Source organism: Canis lupus, chromosome 17 (assembly GCF_003254725.2).
Source record: "Canis lupus dingo isolate Sandy chromosome 17, ASM325472v2, whole genome shotgun sequence".
In the NCBI taxonomy this organism is placed as follows: Eukaryota; Metazoa; Chordata; class Mammalia; order Carnivora; family Canidae; genus Canis; species Canis lupus.
This window is the reverse complement of record NC_064259.1, coordinates 26,651,584-26,672,687: the sequence shown is the minus strand read 5'-3', so window position 1 is coordinate 26,672,687 and position 21,104 is coordinate 26,651,584. Positions and strand designations below refer to the sequence as shown.

General features: G+C 39.9%; 1 protein-coding gene across 11 annotated transcripts in view; it reads right to left on the bottom strand.

The window, feature by feature from the left end:
* RASGRP3 (RAS guanyl releasing protein 3) overlaps positions 1–21,104 on the bottom strand; it is a 98,898-nt gene that overhangs the window by 16,709 nt on the left and 61,085 nt on the right. For all 11 annotated transcript variants that reach the window (XM_025454199.3, XM_025454202.3, XM_025454201.3 and 8 more), the window contains 9 exons: positions 19,320–19,514; positions 18,045–18,147; positions 16,763–16,825; positions 16,057–16,188; positions 14,598–14,745; positions 12,963–13,136; positions 12,475–12,591; positions 10,000–10,275; positions 3,202–3,279 (listed from right to left, as the gene is read on the bottom strand). In XM_025454199.3, coding sequence (XP_025309984.1) covers positions 3,202–3,279; positions 10,000–10,275; positions 12,475–12,591; positions 12,963–13,136; positions 14,598–14,745; positions 16,057–16,188; positions 16,763–16,825; positions 18,045–18,147; positions 19,320–19,389 — 1,161 coding nt within the window. In that variant the 5' untranslated portion in view covers positions 19,390–19,514. The remainder of the gene's footprint in view (positions 1–3,201; positions 3,280–9,999; positions 10,276–12,474; positions 12,592–12,962; positions 13,137–14,597; positions 14,746–16,056; positions 16,189–16,762; positions 16,826–18,044; positions 18,148–19,319; positions 19,515–21,104) is intronic.

The following is a 21,104-nucleotide window of genomic DNA, read 5'->3' as shown; positions in this document are numbered from 1 at the left end:
ATAATGTAAAATATACAAAACACCAGTTGTCTAATTCTTTAATATTTGGTGTTGGGGATAAATTAGTAGATGTGGGCAGTAAGTGAGCCCATGAGAATGGTCAAGTTTATGTCCTCAAACCAGTTTCCCTCTCAGTATGCTTAGTCACTTCTCACTGGCTCAATGGGTCTCCCTAGCCTCTTTGGTGAATTTACTTTATACGTTTTTCCACATTCTTGCAAGACATTTTCACTAAATGATGTGGAGAAGACGGTGGTGGTAACATATAACATGTTCACACAACACAAGGGAAAACACAATCCTGCCAGGAGACCAGCCAAGAGTGGTGTGTGCTTTATTCTTCTCCTTTGGACCCATATAATGTAAATATTTTTGCTAGTGCATGCATGCAAACCTGTACTGGCAGGTTTTTAGTTGATACTGAATTGGGAATAAACATGTTTGCAAGAGGAATCGAGAAGTAACTGTGCTAAATTTAAGCCTCTGGCAATGTTATGAGGTGGGTGTTGCTGATACCCTGCAGGCTACCAACTGAACCAAAAATTATCTGCTATCTGAATAGGATCATCGAGACATAGACTCACTCATACACACATCATATATATCACGGATCTTTTTTCCCTTTATTTAAATTCAATTTGCCAACATATAGTATAACACCCAGTGTTCATCCCATCATGTGCCCTCCTTAATGCCCATCACCCAGTTACCCCATCCTCCCACCCACCTCCCCTTCCTCAACCCTCAGTTTGTTTCCTAGAGTTGAGTCTCTCATGATTTGTCTTCCTCTCTATTTTTTTCCCCATTCAGTTTTCCCTCCTTCCCTTATGGTATCTTGCACTATTTCTTACATTCCACATATGAGTGAAACCATATCATGACTCTTTCTATCAAGCTTTTCATTTTGTTCATCTGATGAAGGATAAACCCATGGTTCCCAAACTGTATAACAAGGTACCCCATCCAGAACACTGCAGTGGACTTCAAACGTTTACTCAAAGATATTTCAAACTTCCAAGGGAAATACAGCAGTATTTGTCAGACATCATGTGAACTACCAGCTTGAAGTAGTTCACAGTTCACCCATTAGATAGATCATGCTACATTTTTTCAATGATATCATATCTTTCCAAAGCAAAAAAAAAATCAATGTGGGACAAGAAAAAAGGTAGCAGTATTCACTCTGATTCCAAGATTTAAGAAATTGTTCCATGCCCAACAGGCACACACATCCATTAGTAAGGAATTTTGGTTAGGAATGAAATTACAATATTATTTTTATTTCAACATGTATTATTTTCTCAAGTGGGTTCTAAGTCATTAGAACATTGATATATATTAAGTTGTTTGGACCTAACTATTTTATACATGGAATTGAACGGTATTTCTTTTGACCTAGAGGTGGTGTGAAAAAAACAAGATGCAAAGTAAGACACAAACTGGCAAGACACGAAGGGTGCACTGTGAGGAGCAAAGGTTCGCAGTGGGACTACGGTGAGGCCCACCAGCACCAACCATCAGCACACTGAGTGTCCTGACAGGAGCTTGTTCTCCAGTGTTAGCATATGTCACACCTAAGCACAAAACAGGATGATATTCCACTTAGACAAGAGACAGAAAGGGAATGGAGAAATGCATTTTCATAGGTTCATAGGATTTTAGCCCTTGGAAGGAGCCTTGAAAGCTTCTGCTTTTACAAAAGATAAAAAGACTTTTCTACATTGTTGGAAATGTCTTCTAAAATTGGCAAAATGTACCCTGAAAAGAAACTAAAACAAATCTAAAGAGTGCAAATCAGTCAAGTGTGCTAACACGGTCATTCCTAGCCTGTTCCTGATACAAGGGCAGGAAAAAGATGAGCAGCATCACGTGGTAGAAAAAGCACAGGCATTAAAGACAGGCCTGATGCATCCCATTTCTCCACCATACTGGCTATGTGCTCCGTGTGAGACATCTGTCCTCACCAGACTCCATTTCCTTAAAAGTTCATGAGATACTGTTGCCCCACCAGGTACCTAACAACCAACCGGTAACAATTCAGGTACCTAGTCACAGGTAAATAAGGTGTGGGGAGGTGGAAATGCATATATACAGCTTGCCACTCCACAATCAACTTCTTCACACCAAAACTAAGGAATGAGAGAAGAGTTCATAAATTCTTTTTTCTAATAACTTTACTGTTCTCTCCAGCTGTTTGTCATGCTAACTTTGCAGAATCTAACCCTCACTCATTCCTTTGACCTTCCCATGTGGGTCTGTTCTTCAGTGTCTCCAGGAGATGGTCCTCTGAGGGCTGGTGGTGAGGTGAACATAGTGATGGAACCACCACACTCACCATTCTGAGAACAGGTGCTTCTACTCAACTGACTCAGACTCAAATGCATGACCTCCGAGCACCAGAGAATGACCTTACTGTCATTCTGCCTCTTTGGGGCTGATGCTTCAGAAACAGAATAGATGGTCAGACCTAGGGTCCATGTCTCTGACAATATGCCACTGAATTCAACTGGTAAGGAGGTAGGGCATGAGGCCTTTATCATAAACCTGATCTCATCTAAGAAGCAAACATAGACAGTTTTTCCTTCAACATGCAAACCTCATCCTCACTGTAAATTTCAAATTCACTGAGGTATTTTTATTAGCATAAAACATATCTAAGATACAATCTACTCACTAAAACTAATGACCAGTGTACATTCAGTAATGCAATTTGCTCAATTGCAGCAGATAATGTTTCTTTACTAAGAGTCAGCTGTTAATTGAGACATGATCCAATGTGATACTGAAACTCTGAGCTGAGTTATTAGCAGAGAAATTTGTGCATTATGATTAGGGCATTCAAAATTTATTAAACCAAATTTTATGCTGAATGGGATTTTATATTGAAGAGTCTAGATGCTCTGTAACATTGAGTTCTTCTTTTGTTGGGAAGAGGGCCTATATGTATAACAAATTCTCACAGGACACAACACATAGAAGATAAACAATAAAACAGTAATTAGGAATATGTTCTTCTTTATTAGACTCTGCTGTGAAGAAATAATCCTCAAACTGTCAGGGCTCAGCTGTTCCATTGGCAAAATGGAAGATTTTTTAAATTCTTCAATCTTCAGATCACAAAGCATCACTGTAACAGGCACTTACTATAAATGACAAACAACAGTATTTGGCACTGATCCTTAGAGAGAAAACACCACCTACCGATTTAGAATTTCTAGGCTCTAGCACCAGTGACAGTTTATAGATATCATCTTCTGTGTGATATAGGTCCAGAGAAAGCTGCAAGAAATTAGAAGAGATAAATGATGATGTTGGCTCACATTTACTTATTTACACTGCTGAAATATTTTCCAAATTCAATGCTTAATGTCTAATAATTTGAGAGAATGCAGAACATTAATAAGATAGCATGTAGAGGTACAACATGAACTTTTAAAGAAACAGTTAAACCTAGTATGGTCATCATTATCCTATGATGTGTTTACAGCAGCAAAAGGCAACACTCTCAATGCTATAGGGATTGTTCAGGGAGATGGTTGTCTAGAGTCTGGTAGGCCTGAGTTCAAGTGCTGAATCTACCACTGGTTAGTCCTGTCACCCTGGGCCAGTTATATTAGAGAAGTCTGATACTCAGTTTCCACATCTGTAAAATGGAAAATTACCATAAAAGTCCCTAATGAATTGCATTTTGATCAGGATCAAATGGAATACTTCATGTGAAATACTACCCGTGAGCCCTGGTACACAGTAGAATGTCAAGAAAGGTTATTTGGTGTTGCTACTGTTACTATTGGTATTTCGTGTGGATGTCACCAAAGACAGAAATGATCAGGATGGAGTCACAGAAGAACTTGTGAAGTAGGACTTACCTGGGAGGTCTTGGGGAAAGAAAGAGGGAAAGATCAGGGCAGGCAAGGACAACAACTTGGATAAAAGATTGGAGAGGATGGATAAAATCAGTAAAACTTAAAATGCACAGTCTCATTCACCTAAAATAGAAGTCATGAGACTTCAAATAAGCCTGGATGAGTCCCACCCACACCCTTCAATGCTAAGCTACCTGATGAACCACATCACGTCATCAGTAGTGACTGTAATCAGGTGCCCTGTCCTTTCTTTGGCCATTTAGACATGAAAAGTTTCTTTTAACACATTTGAGTCTAAAGACTTGGTGTGTGTTGATATGGAATGAGGGAAAAGAGCAAGAAGGAGGAAGTGGGAGAAAACTCAAGCAAAGGATGTCTTTCAAGGATTTATCTTTTTGTTCTCATTTTTTTTAAAAAAGTTGACATTATACAATGTCATTTTTTAATTAATCCTTCATTCATTCAACAAATATTTATTGATCATCTAATATGAGCCCAGGACCATTTTAGTCACTACTCTAGCTCCTAAATTCAACATTTAAATTAAGGATTTTATATATCAGGTCATACGTGGCTTTGCCTAGATTTTGTCACCTAGAGACTTTTCTAAACATAATAAAATCGACTTTATTATAAAGTGGCTCCAGCATCACTTCAGATCTTGAAAATCTTGCTCACAAAGAATGTATCTACCTTTCCCTCAACAGCAGGCACTCCTGCCTCCAGGGGCTCTGCCTTTTTGTTGGCGTCCATCATGTATCACAAATGAATGCCTTTAAGGCCAGTCCATTATACAAAAGAATGAAGTGGGATGCAGGAAAGAGATCTTTTGATAGGAACATTGGTATAACAGTGTTTTATTTAGGAAAAAAAAATCTTTAGAAATGTAATTACCGGGATCCCTGGGTGGCGCAGCGGTTTGGCGCCTGCCTTTGGCCCAGGGCGCGATCCTGGAGACCCGGGATCGAATCCCACATCGGGCTCCCGGTGCATGGAGCCTGCTTCTCCCTTGGCCTATGTCTCTGCCTCTCTCTCTCTCTCTCTCTCTCTCTGTGACTATCATAAATAAATAAAAATTGAAAAAAAAATTAAAAGAAATGTAATTACCCTGGGGACCTTTCCTCTCAGCTGAATAATAAAAACTTGTGATAAGTGGAATCTGACACTGGATCTCCAGGTTAGGGAAGCAACAGGGAGAGCAGTGGTCCCTGACGAATGAGAGACAACCACTGCTCAGCTAAGGCAAATTGTTGTGAGCCTGACAAGTGCCATATCTTTTCATTTGTCAAAAGAAGCCAGAAATCTGGATATTTTATTAAATATCTCACTTTTTTTTTTACTATATGTGCTGCCAAAGTAACCACTCTCAATTTTTTTTTAAGATTTTATTTATTTATTCATGAGAGACACACAGAGAGAGGCAGAGACATAGGCAGAGGGAGAAGCAGACTCTCTGCTGGGAGCATGATGTGGGACTCGATCCTAGGACCCTGGGATCTTGCCCTGAGCCAAAGGCAGATGTTCAGCCATTGAGCCACCCAGGTGTCTCAAAATATCTCAATTTTTAAATACTGGCAACTAATAAAATCTTTATGATTCCATGTGGGCCAAAAAAAAACCTATCTGCCATGGGGAGTTGCCTGCCATTTTGTAAATTCCACAATGGAAAACTCTACTGGCTTCTAAGCTTCAAGAAAGCAGGCAGTGCATCCATCTTTTCTACCTCTATAATCCCAGCCACAGCTTGCAGCCTTACATTGTGAATACTACACAAATAGAAAATCAAATGACTTCTTCTAAATTCCTTGTTATAGGAGTTAATCTGGACTTTGACGAGTCTGTTCCTGTCCTCCTGATTAGGCCTCTAATGACTGGCATTGGCATCTGTTGGAGAAGGGATGACAACAGTGGTAGAACATCTCACCAGAAATCCAAGTAATCACACACTAAGTAGGGGAGATGTTCTTTTAAAAGACACAGAATATCTTTGGCTATTTTCATACATCACATGGACAAATACCAGATCCTTTGATGGAAATATCTTCTCCAAATGTTTGCTATCTATTAGCGGTGGTGTGAACTTAGGCAAGTCATTAACCTTGGGTCTGAGTCTGCTGGTCTATAAAATGGGAGGCATAAATAATAGCTCCCTCCCAGGACTGCTGTGAAGACTAGATGAACTGATGTGTATCCAGCAGGGGTTTGTTTACTGGACCACAGAGATGGGCGCTGTAGAGTATGGCTTCCAGTCAAATGCCACCATGTTCATTAGTGAATGTAAAGCTGCCCCTGCGTTACTCTTGCCATTGCTCTACTTTCCCAGCCATGACCTACCTACAAGCATTCTCTCATACCCTCTAGGTTTTATAGCCCTGTGTGGAGTAACCTGTTTTACTTCCTATATACCTATATTTTATAATTATAGGCAGTTTGTCAGTGGAATTTCAGGAATGTTTGCTTGTGTCTAACATATTTTGAGTTTGATTGTTTTTGAAAAAATATTCTTAGTCACTGTCTCAGGTTGCTGCATTTACATCCAAGCCTATCAGCAAAGATGGTTGTTTTGATTTACTCTGTACATTAAGACCACACTGCCATGACTGGAAAATTATAAAATAAAACACACTTGGTCATCAAACTATCTCCATTCACCATTTTTGCAATTCTTCTTCTTCTTCTTTTTTTTTTTTTTGAAACTGTAAAAATACAGGGGGCTTTCCAGTTATTTGCATATACTCAGAATGGTAAAAGTAACTGATAGATCTAAAAATACTATGAAAAGAATCAGACAATTTCGTATACCATGAAGCAAGAAGCATCAGCTTTCAAAGCTTCTGGTTCCAGGATTGGGATCACAATGGAAAATGCCTTCTCTAGATCTTCCCCGAAAAGGGGAACAACCCAAATCCCAACAGTTTAGTGCTGGGGTCCTCCTTCCTTTACAGCCCAGTGCTGTTCAGGGGGTAAGTTTACAATGATAAAAATGGCACAGAGTCCCTGATTCACAGATTTTGTTCTGTAATTAACTCCTTCTTTAGACATCCATGAAGAAAGAGAGATTTAGTTTTTACAGATGCAAAATAAAATAAATGTCAGCAATGTTCCCACATTACAGAGTAAATGTCCATCATTGAGAGAGAGAGGGAGGAAAATCTGAATCCCTCATCCCTCCAAACTGGGATTTAGATTTTTCGCCATTTGCAAGCCTGTTGTCCTATAGAAATTTGTTTCTTCCTTTGTAAAATACAGAGGAGCAGTGGTGATGTTACATGCTCTGCCCTGTCCAGGCTACCTCCTAGGGTGTCTGTGAGGATCTATCAAGAAAATACATGTGAAAGTTCTGTGAAAATGCAATCAATTATTACAGAAAGTTCAAACATTGCTATGCAGCTCACTGCATGGAGCAGACACTCAGTAGTTGTGGATTCATTTAAGAGTTCTTATTTTTACCTTCCAGGGCTCTCTATTGTGAATTGGCTGCCTTACCTGAGGCCATGTTTAGAAGCGAAAAATCACTTTGGGCAAAAACTTGACCTAGAGTCTTGGGGCAAAAGAATGGCCCCTTCAAATACTGCACTTATGGATGCCTTCACATACATTTGGGCAGCTTCTGTCAATCAAATGGTTCTAATCCCAATCCATATGTGCTCTGTGAAATGCCCATTGGGCTCTGGTGAACACCTGATGGGAGTCACCTCTACCTGCATTGAAGAGATGAATCCACCTGTGACCAGGAAGAATGAATGTATATTCCTGTGCACTGAACCTCTTCCTTGGTTGTGGGGAGGAAGGAGGGATGTTGTCTTTAAATAGAAACTGGCTTGATGATAGATGCTCATACGTGGGGCTATGCTATCCTGAGGAGCCACTGGGCTGGAACCACAGAATCAGATTGACACCAGGTTCCTCATTCTCAAGGCTCCACCAATCTTTCTATTTAGAATCATAGAAGTTTAGAGCTGGAAGAGATCTCACAAATGAGCACAAAACCCTTCATAAAAAGTCCAAAGTCCAAGCCCAGTTAGCAAGGAGACAAAACTAAGTAACTGCACACACAGGTAAAGGCTAGATCTCCCACCTAGGATTTCTGCTACTGCACTACACTAGATAACACTGCTGTTCCTAAATATGGTATTTGGTGGCTTCTATATTCTCCTTTATTACCAAAAGGAGGAGGAGAAGGAGGAGGAGAGAGGGAGAGAGAGAGAGAGAGAGAGAGAGAGAGACTGAGTGGGTATCCTCTTTTTTTTTTTCCCCAGAGCGAGAGATTGAGTTGATATCATCTTTTTTCTTTCCAGCAAAAAAAAAAAAAAAAAAAAAAAAAAATTTTCTTAGTCCTTATTTCTAGAGTTTAGAACTTCCATTTGCACCCAAAAAAATTTCCTTCAAAATCCTTTGATACTTCTCTAAATATCTGTCATTCTGTTGCTTGCTGCATTCACAACTCAAAATTAATTCCCCTACTCCACCATTATCTTTTGTCTGGATGAGAAAATGCCCGAGTACGGTGACCTGCTCTGTGATGTTCTCCCCCACATGGTGAAGCTGGCCTGGATGCAGGCTGTCTTAGGCTGGTCTGCAGACATCACCTGTGCCTGTGGCTTTGCAGTCTCATCAGGGCTGCAACTCTGGTCACTTATTCATGGAAACAGATTTACATGGCAAATGATCAATAAATGCAGGTGCCTAGATTGTTGTGAGGTTTTTTTCCCCCCCCCCAATAGAGAATGTCTGTGTGTTTACTGTTGTCAGACAAACTCAACCCCAAGAGATTCATGTTTCTGTGTTTTGGCCACTTCTGCTTTATACTAAGGTACAGCTAGCATTATTGCATGCACTTTAGGGGTTCTGTTCTTTCGTAAACAATTATGTGCTCTAGGAACAGTTTGTGAAAAAGTCTAGGAACCAACACTCTTATTCCAGTGTAGAGTCTTAGGGGGATTTAGGCTCTCAGAGCTTCAGAATGGTTATTCTTTTCATTTTCTATGGCCATTAAAGGAAAATAGTCAATTCAGTATTGCAGCCAAGTGTCAGATGCTTCAGTGTTATAAACCCAAACAGGGAAGTTGCTTCTCCATTTGTTAAACAAGGGTTAGAGAATTTGGTTATGCCTCTTCCTCCTGACAAAGCAGCCGCCAATGGGGAAGGTTCTCTTCTTACACCTGTGGAGTCTAAAAGCACTAGAGCAGCCTAAAAGCACTGGAGACCAGCCACAAATGACAAAAAAAAAAAAAAAATACATGAATGTTAAGTAGATGTCTTCTGTCCAACCCATTTCATTCCTAAATACAGCATTCAAGTCATCTGTTGAGCTCTAAACATGCCAGGTACCATGCTGGGGATATGGAATGTGTAAAGCAGGTAAACAGAAAAAAAAATTGAATACAAATGATGCCTCCTATGGTTATAAAAGAACAAAGGGCAAGAGCCACACATGTGACATATGTATTACTGCTCTGGAGAGGAACAGAGAATGATCCAGAAAGACAGAGGCTTTTGAATTGAGCTAGTCACAGGGGTGGGTAGGGAAGGGATTTTCCAAGAAAGTGCAAAGGTCAGGAAGCAGAAGGCAACTATTCATGGTGGAAAGTCCAATGTTTCTCAGAGGCAAGTGTGATGTGGGATCAGGTGATAACAAAACAGTTTGGATAGACAATGAGTCTGGAAGGGCCTCGAATGCCAGGTGGGTTTGCAGAGGTTGGTGGGGGGTGGGGCAGGGAGATTACAGAAGAGGTCTGGACATTACCCCAAGCTTCAGCTACAACTGCACAGGGAGGGCAAAGGGAAGGGGATGAGGTGAGGCCATGTAGAAAGAGGTGTGATGAAGGAGAGTGAGAAGGGCTGAGTGCAGGAGGGCCTAAGAGCTCTGGATGCAGGCAGAACTATAGGGGTGGTGACTAGGCTTCCCCAGACAACAGGAAATTTCTTTGCCCCAAGATTATAGTCTCAATTCATGCTGCTTATGGGAGTGGGTTCCCCTGCCCTCACCCACCCTTTCCGATTTCTTCCCACCTACCAGCCCTGCATGCAACCTGGTGAATGACTGGCCCAGATCATCCTGCACCCTCCTCCTGTCATGCAGTGAAGCCCAGAGGGAAGAGCCTTAGTGCAAACTCCTGTCCCTTGAACTCACTGTTAGCAGGTTGATCAGATCCATGTTGGGTTCTAAGTGGTGGGAGGCGTTCTGGAGGGACACCAGTTCACTCAGGGTCACGGAGAGCTGGTGCATTTTTACAATGTTCACTTTGTTGTCCTCTGTCCAGTCTGGGAAAATAACATGGACTGCTATCAAGTCCTTCAAGTGCACGCCAAGGATGGGGATCTTGAAGCCCTCACAGTCGGCGAAGGCTCTGCGGTAGCTGCAGTAATTGCCATTGGAGGAGACCAGCTCTGTCATTTCATGCCAGTTCTGGGAATGGATGGAAAAGGAGAAGTTTCAATCTTCCTTTCTGCCCACCCCCAGGCTCTGCTGCATGTGGCTAGGACATTCCTTGGCAGCTGAGAGAAGTATCAATTGCACCTACCCTGATGTAGGGGAAGTATTCACCTGGAAAAGGAAAATTAGAAAAGGTACTGGTTCTGGCTGTGAGTGGGAAAGACTGTCCTATTTGACTACAGAACAGAAATTGCCCTCACCTCTGCCTGCCTGCTAGGGATGTTGGCATGTTAAACAGCATCAAACACCTGCAAGAATGTCACACTTCATGGAGATATTATGATCCACAAATATAAGCATTATCATATTAAAATATATAGTATATGACAGTGTCCTCATTGTTCTAAGAAAGTTGTAGTCATGAGATTACTTGAAGGTTAATCTGGGACAGAATAGGGTAGGAAAAGCCACACTGGGGTGTGAGATAGCTACGGTTTGGGACTCTGTCATTAACTAGAAGGGTGACCTTGAAAAATTAACTTCAGGTCAAGAGGGCCTCAGTTTCCTTTTCTGTAAGAAAAAGGAGTTCAGATAATTTTCAAACAGACACTAGTGATTCCAAGCCTGTAAGAGCCTCTACTGAATACTTACTCTTCACAACATGTAAAATAGGTTTTGCTCTTTACTTGAAATTCAGTACAAAGCTAAAGGAAAATAAGACACTTGTATAGCAACCCCCCTTATACATAGAATGTGTGCCATGTTTTAGGTCAGACAGCAGCATATCTTGGCTTACATCCTGCTGTTTATTGTTAGTTGCCCAACAGCAACTAGATCTTCCAAATAGACCTCATTTTCTATCAGTCTGCACTTTCTCCAAGCAGCCCATGTGACTCAGATGGAGCTGCATCCATTCCCAGGTCCAAAGATGGGTTCTGATTTACCATCATCCTAATTCCATCACTCTGGTTTGTGATTAATTCAGGAACACAGAGGTAAGCCAATCAGCACATTATATTCCTATAGCAACTGTTATGGTCCAGGAGTGAGCATATGACTTGAGGTAGTTCAATCTGCCTAAAAAGAAGGTTTTTCATTCCAAGGGGGCAGAGCTGAAGAGAGTTTTCCCTATCTCCAACTTTCATGAGCAAGAAAGTATCATTTTCTTGCTGCTGCAGACAGTCCAACCAGGAGGGAAACCAGTCTAATGAAACAAACAAAAACCTAATCCTCCAAAAAAGAGAGAGCTACTGAGCCAGAGTTCTGATCAGACCACGCTTGGAGCTGGCCCTGTCTCTGGACTTCCAGGTATAGGAGATGGCTCATTCCCTTACTGTTTCAGCAATTTCAAGATTTTTAAAAAACTTATAGCTGAAAGTTTCCTTACTGATTACAGCATACTACATGGTTACAAGGAAATCTTTTCATAAGGATGAAATGTTCCTTTTTACTCAATAAGGGAAAATATTATTATTGTGATCTGGAAATAACTATGACAGAAAAAGCTGGGTTTAGGACAGGGTTATTATTATTATTTTTTTTATTATTATTTTTTAAAAAATATATTTTTGTTCCTGAAAACTCAGCTATAAGTCTGCAGGATTTCTAGATAATGTCGGCATCTCCCTTCACCTTTGTATTGTTCACTGCCCTGAACACAGTACTATGTGTTCAGTGACTTCATTTGAGGAGGGTAGGGTAGGAATGATTGGTCTTATTCTCCTTGTACCCCTGTGTGTGTCACAGTGCCTATCACATAGTAAGCACCAAACGCATATTTGGGGAGTACTCACAACTGCAATATGTTAATGGTTTTCAAGGCCTTCTTACTGGGACACTTGACACCACTTCCAACCTATTTTTCTAGGCAGTGTGGTTACTCTCTTCCTATTTAATTCCCCAAGTGTAACCAATCATTGCCTAAAAGGAAAACTTTCCCCCTGAGTGACATTTATTAGGAGCATCCTATCTCTCTTTTTTTTCCCCCCAAAGATTTTATTTATTTATTCATGAGAGACATAGAGAGAGGCAGAGACATAAGCAAAGGGAGGAGAAGCATGCTCCATGCAGGAGCCCAATGCGGGACTCGATCCTAGAACTCCAGGATCACATTCTGAGCCAAAGGACAGATGCTCAGCCATTAAGCCACCCAGGTGTCCCTAGGAGTATTCTATCCCTAAACAATTTATAAATGACTTTTTTTCCTTGGGATTAGGATCTAATCCACTGTACCTTTGTAACTTCTGAAGAAAGATGAGAATGAGTCTCCTTGAGGCGTGAAATGGAACTATGGCTAAGGCCTCCCACCACTGCCATCAGGGTGTTAAAATTTTTGAGCTGAAGGAGCTTCTGCAATGAAAAATGTTAACATCAATACTTTGTAACAATTTTTAAATTATTCTGGCCTTTCTGAATTACAGGTGAATGCATGCACAATTTCAACAAGGATCTAGGAAAAATATTATCAATTTAAAATGAAGTACAAATGCAATCAACCAGAGAAACATTATTTTATAGAAAAAATAGTTGTAATAAATGCTTCTAAGTATTGCCGATTAAAAGCAATCTTCTTTCATGACAGCATTATGAGTTGTTCAGTAGATATGAATACTTTTACTGTCCTTTATATTGTGAACCCCAAATTTCTTCAACTTTTCTCTAGAGTGAGTGAACATCTAGATTCGTTTAAGAATCCCATCTAATTCCCAAACATACCATACCTTGGCAACATTGATAAACTTTGTAATGACTTCTGCCCTTTGCTGGGGGGTTGGTTTGCTAAGGACCATCAACTGGACCCACTTAGAGATTCCATTAAATAAAGCAATAGATCTCTCCAAGGTTGGATTATTCTCCAGGCATCCATGGATGACATAGCTTTGGTAATCAGTGAACTAGTAAAGGAAGATCAGAGACTCTGAATTATAATGGAGTATTTGCAAAACCAAAAATTAGAATGCTGTATGGAAGATGTGAGCTACTATTTCATAACAACATGATTTATTTAACATTCATAATGGCATCTTACACATTTGAATATACATGTACCCTTAACATTATTTTGCTGTGTTTCACTTCCCCCATACACAGACACATACTTCCACATCACAGTGTTGGGGGTGTGGGTGGGAGTGGGGAAGGACAAGATTTGAAGTCACATTCCAATGAGTCCTAAATTTGCTGGTTCATAAGATCCACCTGGGGCATTTGTGTTATACGTAATGGTTTCTGGGAATACTCCAGACCGAAAGGATCAGTACCTCCAGAGGAAGAACCTAAGAATCTCCATTTTTCAGTCACTACTGATGATTCCAATGGTCAGGCAAGTTTGAAATATAGTGGCATACATTAAAGAAAAGGAAATGAATATAAACATAATGATTTCAAGTCAGGATAATTTTGTAACTTTTTTTTTTTCAAGAAAAAATAGAAAAAAACACTAGTTGAAGTAAGGTAGCTCCTAAGCAAAAAGAGACACCATTTCAGGAAGTCAGGATGGATGTCATCAGATACATATGAGCCTTCCATCATATAAAGAGTGCAGGGGGTTCCCTCTCATGGCCTGCTGATGGAGAACCATTAAGGTCCTCTCCAGGTAGGATTATTTATTGAAAAGAATCAGCCTTTCAGAAATCCATACTTTCAACTTCATGTTCTTCTTTGCAAGTAATAATGTAATTAACTCACTGGCATCTTAGAAAAGAAGGAGGAAGAATAACTACCCCAGAGTTTGCTAAGACAAAGGCTGATTGTGAGCCATTGTAAAAATATTATCCTAACAAGTGGATAGTGAGTAGGTGGCTAGGAAGAAACCGTAGCAGGAGGAAGAGAAAAGAGGTAGAGAAGGAATGCTATCAAGACAGAGTAGGAAAGAAAAGTATAATTCAGGATCTCCATTCCTGGGAAAGAAACAACCTGATAGGAGATTTTCATCAAAGCCTACAAGTCTTATTTTCAACCTACACCCATAATTAGGCATTTATACAAATCCTTACCTAAATAAAGATTTCTTCCCTCAAATGAAGGGGCTTGCAAAACATGTTCACTTGGGAGAAGTCAGTGGAGCTACATAAACCTTGAATGGTTAAATCTCCACTGAGTATTTAGAAAATCATGCTTTAATCCTATGAAAGGAGACATTGAAAATAGCGACAGATATATAGCTCCTAAGCCAGAAAATAAAGACAGGATAATATTTATCTTTGGTTAAAAGGGATTGTTCCTGTGAATTAAGGGCACTTTTCCAGTGGAGCACAATGACAGAGCTGCCAATACTTCAGAGTATGAAAATGCAGCTCTTGGGAAAGTTGGCATGGGGGTTGTTATCCTTGGAAGAATAAATGTCAGTTTCTTACTGAGATCCTTCTAAAAGATTTATGCTCCAGAAAAGTGAGGTGCTCAGCCAATTCAATGGGCTCCAGATGGTCAAACAGCAGACAGGCTTTTCCCTTCTTGGATACTTTTTTCCTCTGTGTGACTCTTCTCATCCAGTCATAGGAAGGACTATAAAAGAAACAGTGAGTCTGGTCAATGTGCTGAAAGGCCATTTCACTCAATGGAAGTTATTAACCTACTGACTCTGTAACTCTTGGCCTGCTTCCAGGAGCTTGTGCAAAATACACGCCCTGTCCTTCATATTTGAAGAGAAAGCCACTGACCCATTGCCAATAGAACATAAACTTTGAGCTGTTTTTCCAGACAGGGTGGGTTTGCACTGATCTATCCAGAATCTCTTGGCCGCTCTTTCTTGTGACCAGTTAGGTTGGGATCATAGGAGAGAGGTCAGGGTTAGGTATATAAATTTGGCAGATTATCAGTATATAGGATGGTGATTTAAGGCACCTGAAAACCACCAAAAGGTGGTTCTCACACTCCAGCAACATATGCATTATCTGAAAAGCTCGTTATAAAGACAGAAGTCAAAAAAAAAAAAAAAGTCAAAAAAAAAGTCAAAAAAAAAGTCAAAAAATAAAGACAGAAGTCTGACCTCACTGCCAAAGATTCTGATTTGCTAGGAATGAACTGAATAATCTGTTAACAACATCCCTAATGATTCCTAGATCACACACTGTTGATCAGGACTCTTGAAGAAGTATTCTAGGAAAATGGACTAGAATATGAATGCCGAGGACACAAAGGCATATCTTTGCAAGATGCATTAACCATATGTAAGGTCATTAAATAGTTTTCTAAGGTAACTAACGAAGCTAACTAGTAGATATAAAATGCTGGTCTAAGAAGTACTGAGTTCCTAATAACTGAGCTAACCAGTTCATGGCAAAATTATAGTCAATATTTGTACAGCCTCAGACTAACCTCAGAAGCACATGGTACAGGGCTTCTCAAACTTGAATGAGCATATGAATCACCTAGGGCTTTTACTAAAATGCACTTTCCAATTCAGCAGGTTTAGGGTGAGGCCTAAGAGTCTGCATTTCTATTGAGCTCCCAGGTGATGCCAATGTTACTCATCTACAGACCACACTGTGAGTGGCCAGGACATAGGAGACAGGAACTAGATTTAGTAACTAAATATTGAGCATTTATTATGTGCCAAATGCTATGTTACTATGTATTTGTTGGATGCTCATAATAGCTCCATGAGAAAGGTACTATCACCATTTTACAAACAAAGAAACTGAAGGTTGGAAAGAAGCATATCCAGTGGGGCTGTGCTTATTGCAGCAAGGTTTTCCTCAAAGCAGTACACCTTGATTCCGAAACAGTATGTACTGAGCTTAAGTGGAGTCATCACCACTCCCTCCCCCAAACAGTGGACTCATCATGTTTGAAAGAAGCTTGTGCCACTCTTACATGCTGGATATGTCGATGAGGCTGATGTGCTTTTCATACCCTAGTTGACTAGCTACTTCCCGGAACTCTTCGGTCATACGGATCAAACCAAGATCCAAATTAAACTCTGCAGGAAATTTGAGAATCCAGTACCTGAAAGGCATCAAGTATTTTTGACGATGAGATTTCAAGCTAGACCTTTATGGAAACTATTGTATCCTTTTACAGATTATATTTAACAATGAACCCAAAACCATATCCCAAATTAGCAATCTCCTATTCCCCACCCGTGACACGGGGTCTCACTCTTCCCTCCTTCGATCAAGGACTCTAGTCTATCACATCCACTCTGAGTCTCTCTCTCTGACCCTAAGTTCTGAGCAACTGCGCTCACATCTAAGTGTTGAACCACAGCTGAGAGGAAACACTTCTCCCGACTCATGACAAACTAGATAGGAAAGCATGTGTGTGGTGGGGGAATAGAGAAAAAATGAATTTAGTCTTTCCAAGAGCTAGTTTCATTCCCTAACCACATCTGCTACTGCTTGATCTCTAAGAGAAAGATAAATTCTACTCCCAGGAACAGAGAAAGGCCAACTTAAACAAAATGAGTATAAGGAGGAATCTGAGTCAATTCTATTGCCAAACCAGGTCTGCTGCCTGGGGCAAAAGAAATTGTCAACCATTCCAGAACCATATATTACAAGACAATTACATGTATATTTACCTCATGAAGTAGCAGATCTTTAACCGAACTTCATCACAGCTTTCTCCACTGGCATCTCGATACGTATACTAGTTAAAGAAAAAAAAACCTCTGCACGCTGTTTCCTTTGCCCACACCTTCAGCTGTTTGACCAGTTTAGATGAATTCCTAATAAGAAGGCCATACTGGGGACATGTGGGTTATGTGGATGTTCAGATAGGGGAGAGAATGGGCTCTGACGATGTCAGCACTGAATAGTTATAACCTACACACTACTCCTTAATATTGAGACCTGGGGACCCTCAGACCACTGGGGACTAGGATCTTGCTCCCTTTTAGGGACCTCTGCTCAGGGTGAATGTCCTCTTACCCCCTGACGTCCCCTTCTACCCTGTGACTGTGGGAAGGATGGAAAGAAGAAGTAGGAAGTGGAGGAAGCTTGCAATGAGTAGATGGATGCCCATGTGGCCCTAATAAATACTTGACAGACCTTTGGCCTTTCAGACTCCTCCTACCCTGTGAGGATTCCCAGTCATCTGCAAGCTGGGCTTGAAGCAGTGGGAGACTGTAGGAACCAACATTAGTGATGACATAATAAATATTAGATCTCCGGGAATAAAACCTCCCTGTAAATGTGAGACTGTTTTGTCATTTTGGGTCATTTGGCTTTCATCCACCTTTCAGGACTGTGTACAAAAGTGGTAGACTGCTAAAAGCCCTTATTATAGAATGAGGTTTCTGTATTTTGTTCTGTTTTTACTTTTATACCCAGAAGGAAATCTGAAATTAAGGTCAGCCAACAAATTGCAATAAACTTGCTAGAATGTTCTTTGTGTCTTGTCAGCAAGGGAAGATGTGAAAACTCAGGTGGTGTTTATGCCTGAGCCAGATCCCATTATTTTGGCTGGCATTTCCATATGTCTAAACTGTATCCTCCAAAATGTCCATCATTTTGCCATCCTAAAAAGAATAAATTAGTCCTGGGATCAGTGTTGGCTATTCTTTCATTGTACTGACAGCAGAAATGTTTAAGTCAAGTTAAAAGCCTTCAGCCTACAGCTTCTGTTTCATTTTATATCTAGTAATTATTTTCAAGTAGAGCCAAAACATCCAGATGGATAGTCAACTGTTTGGTCCATCATCCAGATGTCTTGTCTAGACATCTATATATATCCACAAAACAGCTGGATAACTGACTAAAGACTGTTTATTCATCTTAATTTACCGGCTTTTGTTAGATGCTCTATCTAAATACAGAACTTGATTTATGATGGTAAAAATTACACAGTAGTTGAAAAGATATATGCAGAGAAGTTTTTCTGCCAATTCAGTGGAAGATAAATACCATCGGTGCATCAGTAGAACTATTCTTGGCAAATAACTGTTATTCAGCTCTCCATTGTCATCTGTTAAAAAATAAAATAAAATGAGTGAGAAGACAACAGTACTACTCTTCTCTTTTTCTAATAACAGTAGAGAAACATTAGTGTCAAAAATTTTCTCATAGGCCCAATTATTGTTTTCCTCCTCCTTCCATTGGTACTTCCTTGCAAGTGGATAGGAAGGTTTCACCCTCCCTCTGGTGTTGGATAGCCAGATTTAGCAATTAGCACTATAAGACACTTAATAATCTGAATTAAGGTAAACCACAAATAATTTTTAGTATATGTATATCCTATGCATTACTTAGGACATGCTTACATGAAAAATATACTTTATCTGAAATTTAAATTTAACTGATCCTCCTGTATTTTATCTGGCCACCCTACTCTGGTCTAACTCTTCCTATAAAAATCAATTTTAAAAAATTAAAAAAAAAACCCACATGACTTTGTTTGTGCAAAGAATAATCTGAAACACTGAAGTAGATATGTAAACAACGTTAAAAAAGCGTATGGCTGGGCAGCCCCGGTGGCTCAGTGGTTTAGTGCCGCCTTTGGCCCGGGGTATGATCCTAGAGACCCAGGATTGAGTTCCATGTCAGGCTCCCTGCATGGAGCCTGCTTCTCCTTCTGCCTGTGTCCCTGCCTCTCTCTCTCTCTGTGTCTGTCATAAATAAATAAAATATTAAAAAAAAAAGCATATGGCTGTAAAGTCTGTAACCTAGTAGGAGATCTAAGACATATATGCAAATGTAGAATGGAGCAGATTGTGCTACTCACACTTGTCTGAGCCAAAAGATGGAGAGAGGATCACAGCACCCTAAGAAAGTCACAAAGGGCTGTGGAAGGAAGCAGTTAGCATTCCTGACAGGGGATTAGGAATGGTATTGTCAACATCTGAGACAGTATCTGAGATGAGCCCTGAAGCAGAATTTCAGTGAAGGCACAGAGGTAGAAAGATGCAGGGAATGTTCCAGAAACATTAAGTAGACAGAGTGGCTGGCATTTTAGCTATGGGCAGTAGAGGGAAGAAGGAAATGCAGAGGGCAGTGTTATTAGGGAGATAGATTGAGGTAAATGAAAAAGGACTGAAATACCAAAGATGGAGACTGAATTCTGTTCCACAGCAACACTTGCATCTGAAAAAAGGGGAAGTGAGAGTATCAAGGTATATCAAAGGGAGAAAAGGCTCATACCAAACATCTCAATGCAAGTGCTCAGCAGTTCATCTAACGTTGCTGCTTTTCCAAGTCCACTTGACCCCATGGTTATTTAGCCGTTGTCAAAAAACTAGACACATTTTCAACATCAGATAGACCATCTCCATAATCCTGTAACTTGGTAATGTTTGTGTTGGTACCAGTGTCTATTCTTAGTTATACTTCAAGATTCTAAAGAAACAAGAAAAGAAAGTTATCAGACCAGAGTGCAGACCACATTAGAGTATTACTTCCCTACCTAAAAAGATAAGGACTTCCAATGACTGTATCCTTTTACAAGGATCAGAGTGACAGAGATTATGTCAACCACGAGGGTGGCAAAATGCCTACAAAACTGTTCCTTGGTATGCAGGGTGCTCCAGGACCACAGAAATGTTCTGTTAGATACCATTCCATTTTGTAGCTGACATTTTTTTGATACAAGATCTTACACTTTCTTCATATTCTTAAGTGATAAGAGATACTTAAGAATATTACAAATGTTACATGGTTTAATATTATTACAAGTATATAGAAGGAGATAAATTTTAAAGTTCAAATATACTGATGAGCATCATCCACAATGATCATATATACATTCAACAATTGATTTAAAAAATCTTACTTGCCTATTTTTAATAGTAATAGTAACATTAGTAGAGTAGTAGTGGTAGTAGTAATAGTGAAAGTATTAACGATAAGCTATTGAACACTCACATTATATACCAGGTACCATACCAAATGCTTTATATATATTATCCAACTTGACCTTCATAATAATACCATTATGACCCACACAGTGATGCTTCATAGCAATGCTTCCTAACAATAGTAATTATTATTCCCAGTTTACAGATGAGATCATGAGATTTGCAGAGATTCTGCAACTGGTCTCAAACCAGACAATTTATTTAATAAGGCCTAGAATCAGGACTCTGTTGTAAAATAAAACTTTTAGTTTCCTGTTCCATCTTTCATTGCTCTCTCAAGTATGGATATCATAAACTGTTACAATTTGACCCCGTAATCTAGTAAAGAATATCACTCCTCCATACCGTATCAGAAGCTGGTCATAGCCCAATGATCTGTTGCATAGGTAGAAGAAAAATATGGATATAACAGAGGTCCCATTTTACAGCATCGTCATGGGAAGCATGGGATTAGAAATAACCTGTTAGAGTTCCTTACACTGGAAGTACTGCTGTTGGAAACACCATCATTTTACTTTACAGAATCCTTATGACAGCTTCCCTCTTAGAGAAGGTCAGAGATCATGATGTAAGACAGTTATCCACTTTGGTCAGTTTAATAGGCAAATGTGGCCACTGGGCATTAATCTCTTAAACTGTTTGAAGTCAGTGTCTATTTTACTTTCAAAATATATTTATTCAACTAGTAATCATTGACTACCCAACAAATGCCAGGCACTGAGCTAAGTACTGAGGCTGCCAAGATGAACAAATCATTGTCCCATCCTTGCCTTCAGTAGGCTCAAAGTCAACTTCAGAAGACAAACACATGAATGAATAGAAAAAGAAGCTAATGTGTTTGGTTGTGTTAGTTCAATCAGACCACCAAAGAGTGACATTTGAGTGGGTCTGTGCACTAGGCACATAAATCCAAAGAGAATTTTTTACCATGTATTATTTCTGTGTGAAAACCATATTCTTATACTGGAGGTGCCATGCTCAAAGAATAAAAAATAGAATTATTTCCCATGTGCTGTAAAAATAACAGAAACACTGGATCAGTGCTCTCCCACTTCTGCTGCTCAAATGATTT